Source organism: Strigops habroptila, chromosome 7 (assembly GCF_004027225.2).
Source record: "Strigops habroptila isolate Jane chromosome 7, bStrHab1.2.pri, whole genome shotgun sequence".
Lineage (NCBI taxonomy): Eukaryota > Metazoa > Chordata > Aves > Psittaciformes > Psittacidae > Strigops > Strigops habroptila.
Genome location: NC_044283.2, coordinates 61,241,655 through 61,262,524, shown reverse-complemented (window position 1 = coordinate 61,262,524; position 20,870 = coordinate 61,241,655). Strand labels below are relative to the sequence as shown.

The 20,870-nt window shown below is 44.7% G+C and overlaps 1 protein-coding gene across 4 annotated transcripts; it reads left to right on the top strand.

Moving 5' to 3' along the window:
* Window positions 1–447: 447 nt before the first annotated feature.
* On the top strand, window positions 448–18,457 carry PPM1K (protein phosphatase, Mg2+/Mn2+ dependent 1K). Of its 4 annotated transcripts, XM_030491692.1 has the most exons (8): window positions 502–545; window positions 2,025–2,141; window positions 2,909–3,405; window positions 3,975–4,075; window positions 11,495–11,660; window positions 12,197–12,341; window positions 13,372–13,506; window positions 13,990–18,457. In XM_030491692.1, the coding sequence occupies exons 3-8, from the start codon at window positions 2,966–2,968 to the stop codon at window positions 14,119–14,121; spliced, it is 1,119 nt and encodes a 372-aa protein (XP_030347552.1). In that variant the 5' UTR covers window positions 502–545; window positions 2,025–2,141; window positions 2,909–2,965; the 3' UTR covers window positions 14,122–18,457. The 4 variants fall into 4 exon arrangements, 3 of the variants coding, with proteins under 3 accessions (XP_030347551.1, XP_030347554.1, XP_030347552.1); XM_030491691.1 differs by lacking the exon at window positions 2,025–2,141 and having other exon boundaries at window positions 448–545; XM_030491694.1 differs by lacking the exon at window positions 2,025–2,141 and having other exon boundaries at window positions 468–545; window positions 2,912–3,405.
* The last annotated feature ends 2,413 nt before the right edge of the window (window positions 18,458–20,870 follow it).

Genomic DNA, 20,870 nt, shown 5'->3' with positions numbered 1-20,870 from the left:
TGGGAAGGTGTGTTTCAGAGGCTTCTGTGATCAGAGCCATCCCATTTGCCAGATTGCATCAGAGGTCGGAGGCTATGTCAGAACCGCCAGGCAAAATGACCTCTTCAAACCACCACTTGGACACCAGTCGAGCAAGGAGGAGGCGTTGGGGATTTTTCATAGCAACAGCCGCCTCGGAGCAGCACTCTCAGCTGCGTTTTAAACCTGTCGCCATGTTCTTCCTTAAGGACTCCTCTCCAAGGCCCTTCTGAGCAGCCCGCCCGCGGCAGCTGCAGCGCGGCCTGCTGTGCCTGCGGGCGGCCGGCGGGCGGGGCGGGGGCGCGGGGGGAGGCTCGGCCGCCGCGGCGGTCGCCATTGGGAGCGGCGGAGAGGGCAGGGCCGCGGCGGCACGGCCCCCGAGGCCGCCAGATTGGCCCGGCCGGCCGGCGGGGCGGGGCCGCGGGAGCCGCCAGCGGGATCCGCGCCGCGGCAGCCTTGGCCAGGGAGGTGCCGCTCTTGCACCGCTGGGGCGCAGCTCGCCGCCGGCTGTCCGGGCGCGGAAAGAGGTAGGGGCCGCCGCATCCCCGGGGCAGCCCGGCGGCCGTGCCGGCGCTTAGCCCAGGGGCGGCGGTAAGGGGGGGGAGGGCGCCCCCGGCCGCTGCGGGGAGCGGGGCGGGGACCCCGGGCTGGGAAACGGCTCCCTCCGCTCTCCCGTTTCGGAGAGGGGAGCGGGCTGGGCGGCGCGGGGCTCGGCATGCCCTGGGGCGGAGGCGTGCTCCGCTCCCGCTTACCGACACCGGTCCCTCCCGGCGGCGGCAGGTGCAGCCTCAGGAACCTCGGCGGAGGGGGCTGGCAGCCAGGCGGGAGGGAGGAAACTGATGGACACCGCCTGCCGTGCAGAAAGGCCGGCAGCGGGGAAGCAAGGAGCAGCCTCGGCGCTGCCCGCCTGGCTCTGCGGAGCCCCTCACCGCAGCCCGGGGACAGCAGAGGCAGCGCTCCCGGTCCGGTAGGGCGGCGTTAGAGAGCTGCGCTGCTGGTGTCAGAGCAGCCCGTCCTCGCGGGCGCGAACAGCGCTGCGCTGATAAACCCGGTCCGCCGCGGGCAGGCGGTGGGGTGCTAACTCGTAATTAGGAAGTAGCAGGGGAGACCTCTTTAAACTGCTGCAGCCTGTGCAGTTCGTTAGCCAGGCAGCGGGTGAAGTAATATTGTCACTGATTTAAAAAAAAAGTCTGATTTAAGACGAGCTTAACATACAGAGATACCCACATCTGTGGGGCTTGGAAAACATGCAGAGCAAGAGCAGTTATACGTGCTCAGAGTTTAAAATTCCTTTTTAGAATACATTTAATCCCCTGGGGCAGCAGGCATGCCTTCTCTTTCTTCAGGGTTTCTTCTATTCCCCCCCCCCTACTTCTTGCAGTCTGGGAAATTTCCATCTGTCAAATAGCAGCTGGCCTGTAAAAGGGGCACTATGCACATTGGGCTGCAGTTTAATCGCTTGCTTCATTTGCTTTAAGCATTGCATTTCAGTGTCTGACTGCAGGAACTATTTATTTAAGTTAAATTTGTACAGATTAACAGGATCAGATGGAGCACCTCAAAACAGATATCCATCTCCAACTGTCTGTCTTGAACTTTGGCTTTAACACCAGTGCCCCCTTCTCCAATACCTTAGGCTTGTTTTGCCCAGATAGGCTTGCCCTGCATTTGCAAACGTACCACTTAGGAAAGCACAGGCTGTTTTATGTCTGACTGAAAGCACAACTATTTACATCACAGAAACTAAAGATCACATTCCTACTCATGACTTGCAGAGGCACTTGAAAAGCAAAACCGTCATCAGTCCTTACACTTGCCTAAAAAAAAAAAAAGGCCTTTTGAGAGTTGAATTTGATAGGGAACAAACACATTAATTAGCTTGGGATTTTGGATTAATCTTCGGATTCATGCTGTGGATACTGGGAAATGAAAATACAGCTAACGTTTCTCATTCTGCTTTCAAGCTGACAGAAGTGAAATCAAGTGTGGGTTTTGTTAATTGGCAGGCTTTCAATTTGGTTGCACTGTGTTGCACAGAAGGAAGTTCACATACTGTTGTTACCAGTTAAGGGTAACAGAAAAGAAAAAGCAACTCAAGGAAGTAAATCAGTTTTTAAATACCTGTAAGTATACTGAAATGGGGATCTGATGTTCATGTCACCCTTCAGTAAAATGAAAAATGTTAAAATTCCAAGTGGTCAGTTCCACTCACCTGGTAGCTTAGCCCATATTTATTTGGTGCAAAAGCAGGGATTCCCAGCACATTTGGCCTTTTATCAACTTGACAGTTACTCTGTAAGTGCTAAGTAAAGAAACCTTTCTTCATCTGAGAGTAGCATGAAAGGTAAACCAAGAGCATGTAAATCAATGAGCTTTGAGCTCTCTTGAAGAGTACAAAACTGAATATCAAGTGCAAATGAAAAAACCTCTTTAAAATCTAAGCAAAGATACTTCTCCTGCCTTTCCCCCTGAGAAGCCACAGTGCAGATGTTTCAGCAATTGTCTGAAGAGCATGCATGATAAGCTCATTTTCACAACCTTACCTCATATTTTCACATACTCATTTTAGCTGACATGCAGCAAAGTCATTATGACTCTCATTTGCTCCATCACAACCCCTTCAACCTTTGAAAATGCAGGAAATCATTCTGCGGGTGGCCAGCAGAAATGCCTTACCTCGATCTGTCTGCAGTACTTCCCATTAGATGTGGGCTGGTCTGTGTAGGATTGTTTCTCAGTGAGTCATGCAGATAGCTCCAGTTTCTTCTAGGCAGTGCTGTGCTATGCACGATTAGCGGGCTCCAAGGGTGACATTGTTTCCTGAATGATGTAACTGAAAATTCCTCTTCCTGTGCTTCTTGTTTCCTGATCAGTTTTCTCTTTGTTCTAGAAGACATTCCAGCAGCTGCGTATCTTTTATTCCTACAAATCTCTGCAAAGACAAGTTATGTCAACAACTACATTAATTAATTTGGTACGGAATGGAGGGTATCAAGTAAGAAGGAGAGCTGTGCTGACGTCCCGCCTCTTGCAAGATGAGAAGCGTCCGACAACTGCCTGCTACAGCTCCACCTCTGAGCGCCGTGCTTCCCGCTTCGATCCAGATGGGAGCGGGCGACCTACCACATGGGATACCTTTGGCATCTGGGACAATCGCATTGATGAACCTATTCTCCTCCCCCCAAGCATAAAGTATGGGAAGCCAATTCCAAAAGTAAGCCTAGCCAATGTGGGCTGCAGTAGCCATATTGGGAAACGCAAGGAAAATGAAGACCGGTTTCATTATGCGCAGCTGAGGGAAGATGTCCTGTACTTTGCAGTATATGATGGACATGGTGGGGCAGCAGCAGCAGACTTCTGTGATAAGTACATGGAAAAATATATTAAGTAAGTGTTCGTCAAGTGAATACATGTCAAATGAATTACAGTAGAGATTTCTTCCTTAGGACTGAAGGGGAACCAGTGGGTCGCACACTGTCACTAATCCTCCTTGGGTTATAGAACCACCTAGCCCAATGGGACAGCAGGAACACGGGACTGGAACAGCGCATTACAACAGACATGCTATGAACTGCTTATTTTGTATGGTGCCTGCCCCACTGAGCAAGCCTGCAAAGACAAAAGGGGAAAGTACAATTGTACCCCCCTTCCAGGAAAGGACTGGGAGTGCAGAGAGAGTGTGAACTGACTGTTTGCAGATGGGGGCACTGTGATCACTGACCTACTTCTTGCTTGCACTCTTCTGTATCTGCGTGTGCATCCCTGGGTGTTGGAAGAAGAATTTATATCTTTGCAAAATTACAGAATTGTGCTTCCAGTGCAGGTCTATTAACCTTTCACTGAAATCCAGCATTATTCAGCGCATGCAGGGAGGAGATAAGGCTATGGAAGAGATTGATCAAGATGTATATTTATTGGAAAAAACTTTAATTTCATTTTTGCTTGTTTGTTTCCAGAGAATTTCTTGCTGAGGAGGAGAACTTGGAAAATGTTTTGAATAAAGCTTTTCTAGAAATAAACAAAGCATATGAAAGGCACGCTCATCTGTCTGCCGATGGTAGGTAAAAAGTACTCTACTCGTATGGGTGTGGAGCAGAAGGTTTTTCTTATTTGCTCAGTAGTTTTATAGTAAAATGTCCAGAAAAACGCTTGAAAACAGTTTTATTTAACATAGGATCTTGCTCTGATCACTTACTGCAAAATGAAACAATTATGCTTTACCTCCTTAAAATGAAAAAGCTATAAAAGTCTATATCAAATTTACTGGGGGATTTATTAATCTGTATGTTAACATAGTCGTAAATGAATTCATCTTAATGTGATTCTGTTGAGACTGTGTCAAGTTAGTAAAGAGTGATTTAGATTTGCAAGGAGCATAACTTTACTGTGTGAGGAACCTGGAGGGGTTAGTTTGGGAATTATTGTTGGGATTTTTGATGTTGGTTTTCTGGGGGTTTTGCTTTGTTTTTTTAACTGTTACTCCTGTGGGTTAAAAGCAAAAGTGTCAGAAGAAAAGTTCCCCTTTCTAACCTCCTTCCTGCATAGGAACATAAGCCAAAATTAATACAATTGATATTGCTTCTGCACAAACAGAATCACAGGAGTAGCTGAGTGTGACAGGATAAAAAGCAGTGAAGAGGAAACAAGGTTGGCTGTGGTAAGGCTGTGGTAAAGCTGGCACCAGACCTTTTAGACTCCTTAGTCCTGGCTGTTAATCAGGTTCTTGTATATGTGTCTAGAGACAAAGCACATCTGAAGTTCCAGTTCTAGCAACTGGAGCTTATAGAGAGTAACTTAAGAAGGGAGATTAGAGGTCCCCATCCCAGTTCTGTCACAGGAGTTTCCTTAGACATGGGATACAATTTTAAGGGTCAGTTTAGCCAGTCTTAAAAAACAAACAAACAAACAAAACCAAACCCAAACAAACCCAATTTAAAAACCAACCAACCAAACAGAAACCCAAAACAACACTCCCCCTGAAAAAAACCCCAAAAAAACAAAACCAAACAAAAAACCCCAAACCAACAAAACCCAAACCAAAACCAAAGCCCAACAAACCACCAAAACCACAAACAAACTCCAAACCACAAACAAAACAAAACATCCTGTCCCAGTGCTGGTGCAGGTGCTGGCAAAATGACTGAGGTCAGTTTCAGAAGAACAGAAACTATAGAAGTTTTCTCTCCAGGAAGGACTTGAAACCAACAACCAATCTAGGAACTGAAGTGATACTATATTGTCAAGCTACTTTTCTTAAGCAATGAATGAATACACTCAAGTAATGGAGTGGCTTCCTGCACTTTACCTGCTAGATGAATGTATGTAGACTCAAATATTTTCTGGCAGGACCAGTAGCCTGACTCTTGCAGCGCTGTGAGGGATATGCATCTTTCCTCTTACCTGGTACAAGATAAGGTATTGGGGAAAAAAGTCTTACAGCCCTAAAAAAGGGGAATTAAATCTATAAAGCTCATTCCCCATTATATCCCTTTTTATTTTATACTGGAATCCTTTTTCAAAAAAATTATGTGGCAAAGAAGTCCGGAGTCACTTTTAATCTATGGGGTGAGTTAAACTCATGAGCTCATCAGTAGAGCAGATGTGCTTTTTATCCAAGAGCCTCCTTGCAAATACATTTCCTAAAAGCCCAATTTTAAGAAGACATGTGAATACAGTCTTACGTACTTCCCTGGACCAGCACCTTTCACTAACATGAAGATCTGTTATATTTGTTCCTCTCCCTGCCCCTTTGTTAGTAGGGCAGCTCTCGGTTTGGCTCATTGAAGTGACCTCTGTTCAGTGTCAGAACAGCTCCTCGAGGAGAAGGATTGGGAATCGTACTTGGTATATTATTCTGTTATTCTGAAAATGGTTTCCAATTGTAGCATTTCATATGTGAGACTTACAGAACTGGATGACATTATCTGACAGTCAAGTTGTGCAACAAGCTGAGCATTTTGGAACTGTTTATAGTATTTTTTTACATTAACGAACTGGTACTGCTTAATGAAATACAATGCAAATGCCAGCAAATTATCATTACAGTTACCAAGATACTGGACAAACCCGACTCATTAAAATAGCTTGAGGTCAAGCAAAATAGAGGGCAAAAGCATTGCCAAACATCCTCTGGGGCCCACACTCTGGCAAGCACTCAGTGTTTCTCAGGTAGGCTGAGCACCTGCAAGCTCTTGCAGGAGCCAGTGGGATTTAAAAGAGCCCAGTGCTCTTGGTTGGTTGCCCAGCTGAAAATCAAGCTGTAAAGCAGAGTGGAGTAACAGCGTGCAAAGACAAGTGTGGATTTCTGAACAAATAAAACTTTTTGCATATTTCTGGTTAAAATAATTCTATATTATGTTGACTGCTTGGTGGGGATATTTTTGTTGTTGCTGCTGTTTTGAAAATTACATAAAAATTCAATGCTTGGCATGTACCCTTGTTAGAAGCCTACTTCCAAACTGATTCAGTTTGCCAGCAAAATTTTGAATAATTGTGGCTATTCTAGATGTGACAGTCAAGAGTGTTGCTGAAGTATCTTGAAAGTGGTGGCTGGCTGTGTAACACTGGGTATCAGGGGTATGCTGGGTGCTCCCCATGACTGACCTCCTTATGAAACCCGGCCATAGCTGATGAAGTGGAAAGTAATAGCTTAGTCTTGTTCCAGTAGATGACCCCACCAGGGTTCATTCCTTTCACTCTATCTGCAAAAAACCCCAGTGCATGTTCAGGATGTCCAGGTCTTTACTAACACATGACCAGCCTTGAAAGTGTGTGCTTAGGTGTTTAAAGGAACGTAAGTCCTGGGACAAATCCCTGTAGCCAAAAGTGCATGGATATAGTTTGACACATTGCCTATATTACTATTTAAGGGATAAAAACCTCATATAATGGCAGAAATTTAACAGGACTAGAGATGTCCCTTGTTGGAGCACCTAGCTATGTCTGGCATGCAGTTCACTAGTGCTGTTGGAGTGCTGTACTTGTCCAGTATCCCCTCTGACAGTGATCTGTACCTGTTGTTTCACAAAAAAGCATAAGAAACTTACTGGGATAATCTGTCCTCCACCTAAATCCTTTCTAATCATTAACAGCTTAGAGATATGCCTGAGCCTTGAAATATGGTGTTTGAGATCTCTTAAAAAACGTATTTTCATTCACTTCCACATATTTAAATATATCCAGTCACTTTTAAATCACTGCTAAATTTAGGTCTAGGACACAGCAAAGGAAGCTGTCCAACAAATAGGTCCTTATCCATGAGAGAACTGTTAACACAGATGGACAGAATTTTCTGATATTTTGGACCAGCTATAAAACCTGAATTGTAAAGGCTGAACAGCTTTGCTCAGCAAGGACAGAAATAAGGAAGTGAACTGTGTGCTTCAGGAAATTCGAGCATCTATCTGGAGAATTATAAGACAAACCCTCTCCTGGCCTAGTGCGGTCGTACAAGGTACTGCTGCTGCTTCTGTTCATTGTGATCCACTACTAGGAGAAAACAACAGGGAGTCTTTCCATTGACCTCCACGTTGAGTTCATCCAACTCTAATCACATTGGCCACTCACTTCTGGAATAGCCATCTTATTAAAACATAGCCAGGTATTAACTGGAGTATCTATGTTTGAAAGGCACTCCTGGAATCTTACTGTGCTGAGCAAGCAGCAAAAGTTGTTTAAAAACAACTAAATTTAAAAAGTAGTGGGGTTTGGTATTGTGGTTTTTTAAGTTACCATTCAAACATGATTTTTATTTCTTTGAATATGTTAACCTGCAACACTGAGGAAAAGGGAGAGATGCGGAAATTTTACCTGAATGTATCATAAAGCTATCAACATTACAAAGGCAGCCTTTTTATCCTTTTAATCCTGATTATTACCTGATCAAATTAGAAGATACTAATTACACAATTAAAGAGTGTTTATTTTGCATATTTTCCCATGGGCCAGAACAATTAGTATACTTCTATTCCATGCCTTTAAGATGGCCCCATTTTAGTTGGCATTGGTTTGAATTCCCCATTTTTGTGTTATATGTAAATACATATATACAAAAATACATAAATAACCTTGAGGAAACAGATTGGGCCGTATTCTGTACTGAAGATGTTCAGAGTGGCCACTTTTGCCATATAGGAGACAGCTGGCCCTCTAGCACTGATAAAATTCTTTGGTTGATTTGTGGGTTGGTTACTTACTTCCACAGAAAAAAATAACCAAAAGTAGCTTTTATTTGACTGAATTTAAACTGGTTTTGCCATACAGTTTTAGCAAAAAGGCAAGAATGGTATTAATTCCCCAGAAATACCAAGACTGATTTATCTGTAGCAAAAGATGCATGTGCAAGCCTCAGGTACTTATAAATGACTTGCAAAAGAGTGCAGGCAAACTCAAGAGTGACTACATCTCCTGTTCTGCAGCTCTTATTCTTTCATCTCCAGTGTTGCAGGTTTATTTTGTTTGAACAAAGTCCCTGGGTGAATTTCCTATTTGCCTCTGTGTGCGTGTTATTTGTGGCAGACACTACCTGGTCAGCAGCTCTAGAACTGGAGGCCCTCGACACTATATGCTGGGCTTCAGTGGAAAGAGAGATCTGCTTAATTTTGTCCCAGGTGAAGGAGTCCAGCGGTTCCTAGCCTGGACTACTGGAAGGTTCCCACATCCTCTTTGTCACATTAGTTGAGATGACTTGCAGTAGAAGTTGTCCAGTGAGTGTTAAGAACCTATTGAAAGATCTTAGTTTTATAGTGATATTGTTAGGAAAACAAAATAAACTCTTTAATTGTTAAAACCAATATATATATGCAACGTATTTTGATATTACTAAATAACCTAGCAGCAGTTGTAGTAAAGTGTTAGAAATGTTATCCCATCATCATTCCCGTGTTTTTGAGCTATGCTAGAAATCACATAAGGCTTTTAAGTCAAGCTACTAGTTCTTGCACCCCTACCCAGATCATGAACATGTTCCAAGGAAGAGAGCATGAGCAGCATTTCTTTTTCCAGGAGTGCTATGTAACTAATAAATGTATATAAAGCTCAAGTCACTACTATTACTTGTTTTCAAGTATCTTGACTTGTTCTTTAGTACCATCCCTTGATTTTGTAATCATGGCTCTTTTCTTAGAGAGTTTGCACTTGAAAGATGCAGCTTCACCTGAACATCCAAATGTTTCCAGTCATTTATGAACTGAAGACTACAGATCTTAACTTCTTCAGAAACTGCTGTTTTTCAACATAGCTCCAAAACCAAGGAATGAAATGGGAGAGTAGTGGCAGTTCTGCATTAATTTTAATGTCTAAATAAAACATATTTTATATGAAATAAAAAGGTAGTTTTACATAGGTTCTTCATTTCACTTCTTTTAACTGTTGGCTAAAACAGGTATTTTACTGGTTCTACTAAAATTTCTAATTGCACTGGTACTTGTTAGCATTTTGCTTTCATAATGTGCCTCAAAGTGAGCCTGCACTGGACTCATCCTTCAAATTAGAAACAGGATGTCAGTGCTTACCTGAATAGTCAGAAGCTACTGGCATCTAAATTGTTTTGAATATCATAGCCTGCATGGCAGCCATAAAGTAGTCCAAGATTTGACCACGGTCACTGTGGTTGATGTTCATGATTGACATGTTGGTTAAGCGTATAGCTAAACCAAGTCCTCACTGCAGTAATAATACCTGTTTTAAATAATAACACAAGTTTAGTTTAGACTATTTTGTGAGGTTTTTTGGATTCATCAACTCAATACTTTTGCTGCACAACAAGGCTCAATGCATCTTTCAGGGCTCTGTACACTTCAGTTTACTCCCAATCCTGTTTTATTTACGGGGTGCTGATACCTTTCAGGGTTAGGGAAGGAGGTCACCAAGATCCCAGAGCACTCTCATTTCTGTTTCCATAGTACACAGAGGGTCGTGCCGCATGTACACTGTTTGCTGGCAGCTGGTCAGAGGTGGGACTGGCTGGCATTCCTTGGGCTCAAACATGCAGTCCTGTCTCAGATCCATCCACCTGCCCAGGGTCAGGGCTGCAGGGCCAGAGGTAAGAGCGCACATAGTTGTAGCTGAGCTCTGCATTGAAGTGGTGGTAGAAAGATCTTTAACTGTTAATGATGTGAAAACAAGAATGTAACTGAGGATTCTCATTCCTAAATTAGCCCAAAACGCCTCTCAAATTGGCTTGCTTTTAAAACCTGGGAAAACTGGAAAAGCCCAGAATGCAGGAGATCTACAGAGGGCCTTTCAAGGGGATTTGCACTGGCTGTGAATGCAAATGCATTTTGGGCAATAGCAAATGCCAGACATTTTACTGTAATAACTCAAGTCTTTCCAGGCACCTCTCACTGGGTTACCTTTGCATAGTTTGAGGAAGGGAAGATACTAACTGTAAAACGGGGCTGCTCCTTTCAAAAAACAAACAAAAAAGGAAAGCTGGATGGTTCTTCTGGCATTTCCTTCACTGCAGATAAAACTGCAGATTTTTCCTGAAATAAGGCAGACTCACAATTCTCCTTTTCAAGCACTTATTTTATTCCAGCGTTGTAGAAACTTAAATAAGAAGCCCTTAAACTGACTTGCAGCAGTTAATCCAACCAGGTCTCTGAACTCAGTCAGCTCAGCTGTAAGAGAAGGAAGGCAACACCAAGGGCTCTGGTTTGCCCCCTAGGCACCCCTACACCCCTGTAAACAGATCCCACTGGTGTCCAGGGCAGATTGCCCAGATGACAGCCACTGCCAGTTGACTGCATCGGTTTGCAGGCACAAGGCAAGAGGCAGAATCCAGCTTCACCTTTGCGCTGGGACCTCCAGCAAGTTGACAGGGTCTGAGGGGAGCAGCGTCCCTTTCTGAAAAAAGCCAGAGACCTGCTGGCTCAACCCTTCATCTCTTGGCAAGACTGGGGGGAAGCAGAGGGAGATGGTAACCACTCTGACAGCAACGGGAGGATGACATGAACTGGTATAAAGGGGTGATCTAGTGTTTCTCTTCTGGTGAACTATGTGGAGCTACAATTACTATTACTCAATTGTCCACTTCACCACCTAACAGAAGGGAAAAGCCGTCAGCTTTATGGTGAGTCATCCACGCAGTCACTGTGCCCAGGGACAAGGATGATAACCCTGTAACTTGAGGCGAGCTGGTGGGACAGAAAAACATTTGGCTACCAGCTGAAAAAAAGCCACTGTATCTTGTACCGCTTTTATTCCACTTGCCCTCTTTGCATGGAGCCATGTTGTTGCACAGGAACACTTATCCTTTCCAATTCCTCTCTCTCCCCCCAGTCCTACATGCATGTTTCCTATATTTCTTTCTTTTTTAGTATGCAGATTTAGTTTAAACTTAAAAGCAGTTACTTACTGGTAATGTAGAGCACAAGTTCTCTTCATTTTACCAATTGGAACTGTTGCTGTTATAAATGGTGCTGTACTTTGAGACAGTGCTATGCTAAAACCTCCCTCTTTGATATGATATTTATAGCAACTCTGATGAACTCTGGGACCACTGCAACAGTGGCTCTGCTCCGGGATGGTATCGAGCTGGTTGTGGCAAGTGTGGGAGACAGTCGTGCTCTGCTGTGTCGAAAGGGGAAGGCCATGAAACTCACCACTGACCATACTCCAGAAAGAAAAGAAGAGAAGGAAAGGTACCTGTCAGCGAATGATGATGTGGCTTCCCAGGGCAGGGCCTCAGTCAGGATGTGCTGGTGTTCTGCTGCTGGGTTAGGCCTGGAAGGAAGCAGAGAGTTTAATATAATGTCCTGAGAGCACCTCTGAGCAGGCAGAAAGCGGCACAGCTCTAGTTAATTCACTTGGTTCCATTTAGAGGACTGGGGATGTGGAAAGCCCTGCATGACTATGAACTGTCTCAGCAGTAAGAACAGCATAGCTAGCACTTGGTACAGAGCTGTGACTAGCTGGCTCAGACTTGTCCAAAACTACCAAGTTTGAGACAAGACCTGAAGAAATGTGCTATGGTGCCCAGGTCAGGATTCAGCCTGCCAAGACGCAACCCTTCTGTGGACCACTTCAAACAGCTAAAGCCAAACCCTCAGTCTCCCAGCTTAGGTCCTTCATACCCCATTCCACGTCAGTAGCTAGTGACAGAAATTGCAGATAGAGACATGGGTAACAGTGTGAAGCAGTAACTCATACTTGCTTTTTCTTTTGTGCCTCTGGACAGGATTAGGAAGTGCGGTGGCTTCATTACCTGGAACAGTGTGGGACAACCTCATGTGAATGGTAGACTTGCAATGACACGGAGCATAGGAGATTTGGATCTTAAAAACAGTGGTGTGATAGCCCAGCCAGAAACAAAAAGGGTTCAGGTAAAAGAAGGCCTGGTTAACAGGGACAACAACGCTCAGACTAAGGGGCATCATAGGTGGTGGTATGCACATGATGTGCCCAGGTGAAGCCTGGTGGCCAAGCACTGGTTTCTATTTGTGGTGAAGTTACTAGAGACCAATTCTAATTAAGTAATTTCAAATTAACACTAACAGGACAGAAAACAATCTGGCCCTGATACTAAATTCAACCAGATCAACTTCTAAATCCCATTTCTCACAGTACACTATAGCATGAGGGAAGAAAGATAACACATGATATCTATTACTGAAATACAAAGGTGTTAGTCTGTTTGGATCTTGTGGTCAAATGAATAGTTTCAACGTTAATGCTGGTATAAAACCATCACTGAAAACTAGGTGCGATACGGATGGGCCGTCATCAAAAAAATCATCGTGGTTTGCACACTTGGGAGGAAGAGAGGAGAAAAGGGCAGTTGCATGCATCTTAGTTGTCCAGAAAACAAGTTAACCACCCAGAAGGTATTCAGCATATCTGCCTTCACTTTTGCAGGAAGGCTCTCCTCTCACCTGATATTCTGCTGCTTTTCCCTAGTGCCACCCCCAGGGCCTGGGGCACTTACATTCAGTTGGTCTTAATTAAATGCCACCCGCTAGGCCTGAGAGGCTTAGGGAGATGACCACAGTGCTATCATGTCTTCCTCGAAATCCTCACTTTAAGGAAGCCTTTCTTTTAGTGGGTCATGTACGGATCTGGTCCTTTGGCCTCAGTGTATTCAGAGGGCTGCCTCACAGAACTAGAAGCATCTTCAGATGCTCTCCTCCAGTATAAGGAACACAGTCTGTGTGGCTGATGAATGTACCTGAGGATTCAAGAGGCAGCCTTTGGCTAGCCAAGTGTTTGGGGGTTCCTGTTAGTCCCTGCACAGAAAGCAGGAGAGCCGCAGCATCTCCAGAAAAGGTTCAGTGCAACAGAGTGTAAAAAAATAAAGGCAGTTAACTTGCCTTGCAGCACTTGCTCCACTGTTGTGCGTAATGTGTTCTTTTGCAGTTGCAGCATGCCGATGACAGCTTCCTCGTCCTCACTACAGATGGTATTAACTTCATGGTGAACAGTCAGGAGATCTGTGACTTCATTAGCCAGTGCCATGGTCCCGCTGAAGCTGCCCACGTTGTTACTGAGCAGGTAATGCCAGGGCTTATTTTGGCATCAAATGCTTGTTGTTTTTTGGTTGGTTGGTTTAAAAAAAAAAACAAACAAGTGTACAACCACATATTCAAGTGAGTTGCACTACACTGCTTGAGACATTCACTAGTGTCACCACTCAGCCTTTGCCTTACCCTGGGTCTTGCCACATCCTTGCCAGGCAGGCATCATTTCAATTAACTTGGTTAGCTGACGATCCACTGAACTGCATGGGACAATAACTGCAGTTTATTCCTGTGCTGAATATGTGGTCAGCATACACAGAAATGGCCAGTTTCACACCAGGGTTCTGGATGGTGGCATATCCTATGGAAAGCTCTGGGGCATACCAGAATGGATCACCAGGGCTGGGAAGGCGCAAGGAACTCTTGGGCCTCAGGGCATGCTGTCCCATGTGGAGGTAGACACTTGTTTCCTTTTCCAAGCAAGATTGTTACGCTGACAGCTTGTTTCTTCTCTCAGGCAATACAGTTTGGCACTGAAGACAACAGCACAGTAGTCATAGTGCCATTTGGAGCATGGGGGAAGTACAAAAATGGCGAGATCAACTTCTCCTTCAGCCGCAGTTTTGCTTCCAGCGGGAGGTGGGCATGAAGACCTGCCACAGCTATCTTTTCCTGCCATAATCTGGACACAGCGTGCTACAGGAGAAAACATCCATCTGTTCATAGGTTGACTCGGTGTCTTGTCCATCTCTTCTGTTCCCAGTGTTATAGAAGATGCTACTACTCCGTTGGTGTGTAATGACCCATTGTTGCTCATGGCTGATCACATTTTGCTGCAGTTATTTATTCCAGTCAGTATTGGGGCAGCTATTTCTTTGGGTTTGTAGTCCCAGTAGCTCTGCACGTCACTTTATTCACATAAGTGAGGCTCTGGGCTTTCACCTAAGGCTGGAGATGCACAATTGTTTCATACCTACTTGTATTACCCAGGACCCTTAGTTACCTTGTAGCTATGTCTGAGTCTGAGCCACATGCTGGCTTCTTTGTATGTTAATACATGGGGGAACAAACGCACACAGTTCGTAGTTAGACAAAAAGCAGGTTTGTTGTCTTCCTCTGTTGTGCAGCCATCTGAAACTCCCCTGTGCTTCAGAAGCAGGTGAAAAATAAGGGAGAAGTGTTTAGGTTCTCATGCCAGTGGCATTTGGTGTAGCTGAACTTTCTGAGAGAGTGCTGCTTTGCAGGGCTTTATTGCTCTCACCATTATCATCTGTGATCCTCTGGCTCCAAGGAGACGGAGAGGGCTGGAGTCACATGCCATTGCACAGAGGGGAATGTTTCTCCATTGGGTCCAAAGCCTGTATGGTATCTGTGGACCACACAGCAGCCCCTTGCACTGTCTTCTCTTTGGTGTGCCAGTGCTTGACAGGAGCACAGAGAAGGGAATAGGCTGCTTGTTTTTGACAGCCGAGTCTCTCATCAACTTGAACTCTTTTTTTATCTTTTCTTTTTTTTAATCTCTCTTTTTTTTTTTTTTTTAAAGAAAGAAAATCAGCTGATTTCAAAGAATTTACTAATCATAGTTCTTTGGATGTATAAGAAGAGATTATTTCTTCATAAATATATGAGGATTTTCTTGCCCTCCACTGAAGGTTCTTTCTGTTAGTCGTGACCTCCTGTGTCTCTTTGTGGTATACAGGAAACTGTAAAATGCCAAAAGCAAGTAAGCTAGAAGAAGGACAGAGCATTATAATAACATAAGGTAATTTTTATAAGTTTTGGGTATTGTTTCTAGTATGTGTCAGATATTCAGACACCAGAATGTAGTTTTATACTTAAAGGAAGCGTTTCTGCTCCCCTCTCTGGAGGGAGCCTGCGTCCAGTGAGGCATGGCAGGGGCAGCACTCTGAGCCAGCTTGTATCACTGCTGTGACACAGACTGCAGGTGATGTGTAGACAGCAGGTGAAGATCTGTTCCACAGCGTGCCTCGTTCAGACCTCCTTCCTCTGCTCCACATCAGGCGTGCAGCTCCTCTGGCCTCTGAGTCACCACGTTGCAATGAAATATGGGCAGATAACAATTGGTCTCTGCTCAGGCTTGTCACAATATTTTTCATTCTGTGGATGTTTTCAACAGCACAGTTGTAAAAACCAACAAAACAAGTGAAAAAGAAGCTGCCTGATAGAAATAACCTTGCAGTAAGGAAAAATATTTGAGAGGCCTGGCCTGATTCTCATTTTCCAGTGTGAAGTGTCTTCATCACTTTCAGCCCTTTCCTTTTATTTTAGCCCAAGATTACAGCCTAGGCAGTCATTCCACATGTTTTTCCTTGCCTCTGGCAGAAGGCCCAGGAGCACCCAGCAGGCAGTGTTGTACTGACAGCAGTAAGTACCAGTGTTCAGAGAGTATGCTGGTTTTGTCGCATCGCTTGGTATATACAATGCGTATGTTTGGTTTATAAGTACAAAGAGCTCGTGAGCTGGTATATGTAAATCTCTATTGTATTGGATGCTGTTGCCCAGGCCTCTGTAACAAGAACATCACTGGTTTATGATAATAATCCCTTCTCTATCCACAGATTTTCCCCAGGGTTGGGGTTAGTTGAAGATGTCCGTGCTCACTGCAGGGGGTTTGGACTAGTGGCCTTTGGAGGTCCCTTCCAACCCAAACCATTCTATGATGCACCCGAGATCAGAATGTTTGCTGGGTGCAGTGCTGGCCTCATCCTTGCTTACCTGAGGCAGAGGGGCACTTTTAGTTGTTACCAGCCAAAGCAGGTTCTTCTTGGTCTGCGGCAAGTTTGAAGATTCCCCCAACCCTTTTGTGGCAAAAATGGCAAAACACAGCTGAAAAGCCTTTCTCCTGCCAAAAACGTGACCTGCTAAAACAGTGAGTCCAATAGTTGGTAGTAAAGGGTTAACCACAGCACAAAGCAGTTTTACTCCAGCCACAGAGAAGAGTTAGAGTCAAGCTCTGGAGATGGAGTTGCTGTGGGGGTGGCTTTGGTATTAAGCATTAGACAGGCTTGAGTAGTGCTGCAGGAATTTGGACAAGCTCCATGGGCCCTGTCCTGTTCCAAATGCTGCTCATTTCTGTTCCCTGGCTAGCCATCTATCCAGACAGAAAATAGCAAGGGTGCTGGGGGTGTTTGTGACAAGCACTAATTTTTTTGGAGTGCTGCTGGATACTTGCCAAGTTGGAGACATGGTATTAAATGTTGCTAGTGAAAAACACTGCAAATGAAGAGCAGGTGCTCTGAGCAATGACCGGGCAGTTAGAGCAGCTTCTACACATTGACCCAGATGTAACGTGAAAGAGTTGTTTCTTCATTGAAGGTTTGGGGCACTTTTTGTTTTGTCCCTATCTGGTTGCCTGATTGCAAAGAGAACAAAGTGGTTGGAGGCTTTTATTTCTTCTAAGATAGTAGTTATCCTCTCAGAGGAAGAATCCATCCATAACTTTGCAAAATAGATGTTGGAGCTAGATGATCTTAAGTTTCTTTCCAACCATAACCATTCGATGATTCTATGATTAGATAAAGATGTATTGGTGGTTGCTGTTACTGTCTTTATATGATCATCGAAAAACTCAGATTGGAACGGACTTGTGGGTATCATTTAGCCTTGCCTCCTGCTCAAAGCAGGGCTAACTTTAGCATTGCCTACTGCTGTGAAGGGATGTCTCCCAATATGGAAATGCAGTGCCTGAAAAAGTATATGAGAAAGAATTCAGCATGCAATGCAGTTTACCTGTGGAACCATTTGACTGTACTGAATTTGAACACTTACCAGTATTTAACAGGCACTTTGTATAGGTACCAAGAAATTTCACAAATAAATTAGCACATACAGAAACCCAAGATATGAGCCATTTTGCTCTAAGTAAAAGTGAATAATACTACTGACAGGGTTTTCTTCTATCTAGTCAATAAGCTTCATGCTGCCTACAGCAGCTCTGCAAGTAACCAGCTTTACACCCCAGGGACCAGCATGGTTCTCTAGCGTAGCAGAGAGCTCCTTTCAAATTTTGAGGGCAAAGAGCAAAATGTCGTAACAGCAGCAGCTGCCTATCAGAGACGGTTTTTACTGAAGGATCATTAGAGGTATCTTACACTTGAATGAAACAAAGCAGACTCTCAGTTTGCTCTCTAGCTCCCTGTCTTGCCCTTGCATCTGTTGTTTTCACAAGAAGAATGGTATTTTTTATTATAGACTGAACTGAACACTAAGGGGAACCTACTGAGCAAACCATAACAAATGTTTGCTTCTTTTCCTACCTTTTAGAGATTGATTCTGAACTCCACTGGACCCGGTAACAGTATTTTCTTGCCTGAACAGTGGTATATCTGAAGGTACAGGCACTGCAGGAGGGTGGCTGTGGGTGCAGAAAGGATGCTTACATAGGATCAGGATGTCAGATCACCTTTTCTGTCCCAGCAGGTAGATGTAGCGTGGTCAAAGGCATTGGGGTTTCTAGCTAAGGGAGAAGCACAAAACAACAGATACCAGTAAAACTAATTTAACATTATTTTTTTCTTGAATAATTCAGTTGGGCACTGCTAGGCCCATTTGGTCACTTTCACAACAAGCCAAATGTATGGCATAGCAACACTGGGTATTCATTGGTTCCAAAGCTGCTGTTCTCAATGCAGAGATACCCAGCGGGTGTGCTCTTGATCCAGGATATCGAGTGCTTGGGCAGCAGCATGTGTCAACTTTCTACAGACTTAAGTGCAATTGCGTACATTCATTACATAGTTAGCCTTAGGACTGTGTATAATTCCTGTGGTTTGATGTTTATGTTTGGTGCAATCAGTGTCCATAATTCATCTACTTAATTTTATAGAGGTGTCCAATTTGCCTTTTTTTTTTTAATTAATGTTTGTTCATCAACTCAAAGCCACAGTGGAGCAGATAAGTCTGTACTGGAAGGAACGCTTAAAAGATCTTTTAATAAAGAATTGGCTTCTAGACTTGTATCACTACAAATGGATTTTTCTTCTTCCACTGCACTGCTAACTCCCAGAAGAGTTTGTGCTTCTCAAGCTGTGTTGTGGCTGTCATAAAAAGTTTCTGATAACCAAGGCTTTGCCTACAAGGACATTCAGTCAGTGATAACCAGTGCAAAGCATCTTCTATCTCTGCGCTCCGTCAGCATCCATGAGCTTTGCTGCTTCAGGGCAACATGTTCTAACTTGCTATTTTTGTCTCTCCTATTTTGATATATTACAATATCAAGACATCAGAAATCCCTCTCTCTAAAACAAGTCAGCCTTTAAAAAGTATTTTTTTTTATGAAGCAGGAAACCACCCTGGGTAGTTGTCATGGTGAGTGGTGCCATCCTGTGACACAGTGGAAAGAAACAAATTGGGCCTTCTCAAGAAAAGAATACATGTTGGCTTCTGCATGGATTCAAGACTTTTCAGTTATCCTAGAAGAAATGATACAGAGAAAATAATAGCCAAGGGTTTTAACTCATCCACAGAAGTATCCCTCACTATTATTTTTAATTAGTAGTGCTTTTACAGCTGAACTCAAGCCTACTGTTACTCTCTCTCCCTTGGAAGAAGCAGCCTTGACTTCCTAGCAGTTTCCTACAGCTGAACCCCAGACCTTCCTTTTAGGACTAAAGCGAGTCCTCTGTCGCAAATCCACTTCTCAGCTCGGTTTGGAGCTGGTCAACTCTTAGATCTATGCATATAAACCTTGGGGGTATGCATGTAGTTAAGCACTGCTCAGGGAGGTGAATTTTAAGAGCTTGAGTAGTGTGTTGGGAAAACCTGCTGGACAGCTTTGCCCTTTCCTCAGGCTTGCCCTTGCACAGTAGTTGGGAAATGCTTCCCAGGTTACTCTGTAATCGGAGCATTTGTTCCCTAATGAGCATCCTTGTGACCGGCTGGTTCATGAGTGCCTGCAGGAGAGGAGGAGGGCAGCCCAACCTCATCAGGGTGGCCTTGGGAGGGCAGCCAAGCTTTACAGAAAGCACTCCTTGCTCTCACGTGTGGTGCGCACAGAAGCTGCCCCCTCCCAGCAAGAGCTGGAAGCTTTTCCAGAGCTGAAGGCAGCTTCTGTCAACAACCCCCACAGCCTATCTGCATGGGGCGGGGGTCGTGGCTGATTACACAGTGTTTTCGTCACTGCTGTTGGGCAAGAGCCTTGCACTCACACCCAGACCATACATCAGTGTTTGTATTTGTAACATAATCTTGCCCAGAGGTCATCTTTGTTCCTGCTCAGCGCAGCAGTGCTTTAACCTCCCTGCAGCTCTGCCCAGCAACACAGTGCAGGCGGCACAGGCTGCAGTGGCACCAAAGGTGGGGAGGGAGCAGTCCCTCCTCTGGGGAAGGTGCTGGTGGGATAGTCAAAGCCCAGCACCTTGAGCGCTGGCTGGATTTGAGCTACCACTGGCTCTCAGCAGCCTGGTTTTACCCTTTACTGAGCATGGGCATTACACTTCTTGGTCATTCCTCTCCACGCAGTAATGACTTCACAGCTTTTGCTAGATGTTCGCACTTACGTTGACTCTCCTGCTGGCCTACCTGCCCTCAGAGAACCTCAGCTGGGGCAGCACACCAAGGGCTGTGGCGGACACTGGAGCAGGCACTTACATTCATCAGTTGCCATGCTCAAGTTTAAACCCATTTCACATGAATTCCCCTTATTTGGGGCCAGCCATACATCCAATGCAACATCACTCAACTACCCCAGGAACACAAGGCAGGATTTGGCTCCCAACACATCAGTCCTCCTCTGCGCTGCGTGGCAAACTAATCTCACCAGTGCATCAACACTGTGTCCCAACATGGAGACAGACAACTTCCACTGCCACTAATTGTTTAAAAACACATGCGTTTTTTACCACGGTATACAGCACAAACCACTCTGAGTGCCTAGAAAGCAGGCTCCAAACCTCACCTTTCTCAGCTGTCAAAGTCATCACAACTGTGATCAAAGACACGTTGCTCGCAGGATACTGGCCACAAATTTGGTAACAATGGACTTGGCTATGGCACTATAACAGGATGAAATGCCACATTTTTTTAGTGCATAAGCACAAACACACCCCCCAAACCAGAGCACTCCAGGCCTTTGTGAACAACAGGCACACCCAACAGAGGCATCAGGCGGCCTGCTGTCTGTTTTAGTGTCCTGGGAGGTGCTTCTGCCTAGTGGGAGTTGTGGTAAAGCTAAAGGCCTGTGCACTTGCAGTGAGCTGCCCTGTCACTCACGAATTGCCTTGTCTTATTCCAAAACTGGCTGCTTGCCCAATCTGATGCCTGTTGGGGATTTTACGGCTCTAACACTGACATTTGAACTGCCATGAATTATATAGGGCACCACTCTTCCTTCTCCTGGCCCCAGGTTTAGTGAGGAACCTCACAAAGAGATATGGCTTT

Excerpts from the sequence above, each read along its gene's own strand:
- PPM1K (XM_030491691.1), top strand. The coding sequence starts at position 2,966 with ATGTCAACAACTACATTAATTAATTTGGTACGGAATGGAGGGTATCAA. Across the intron at positions 12,342-13,371 it reads CAGAAACAAAAAGGGTTCAG|TTGCAGCATGCCGATGACAG; the intron begins GTAAAAGAAGGC and ends GTTCTTTTGCAG. Across the intron at positions 13,507-13,989 it reads CCCACGTTGTTACTGAGCAG|GCAATACAGTTTGGCACTGA; the intron begins GTAATGCCAGGG and ends TTCTTCTCTCAG.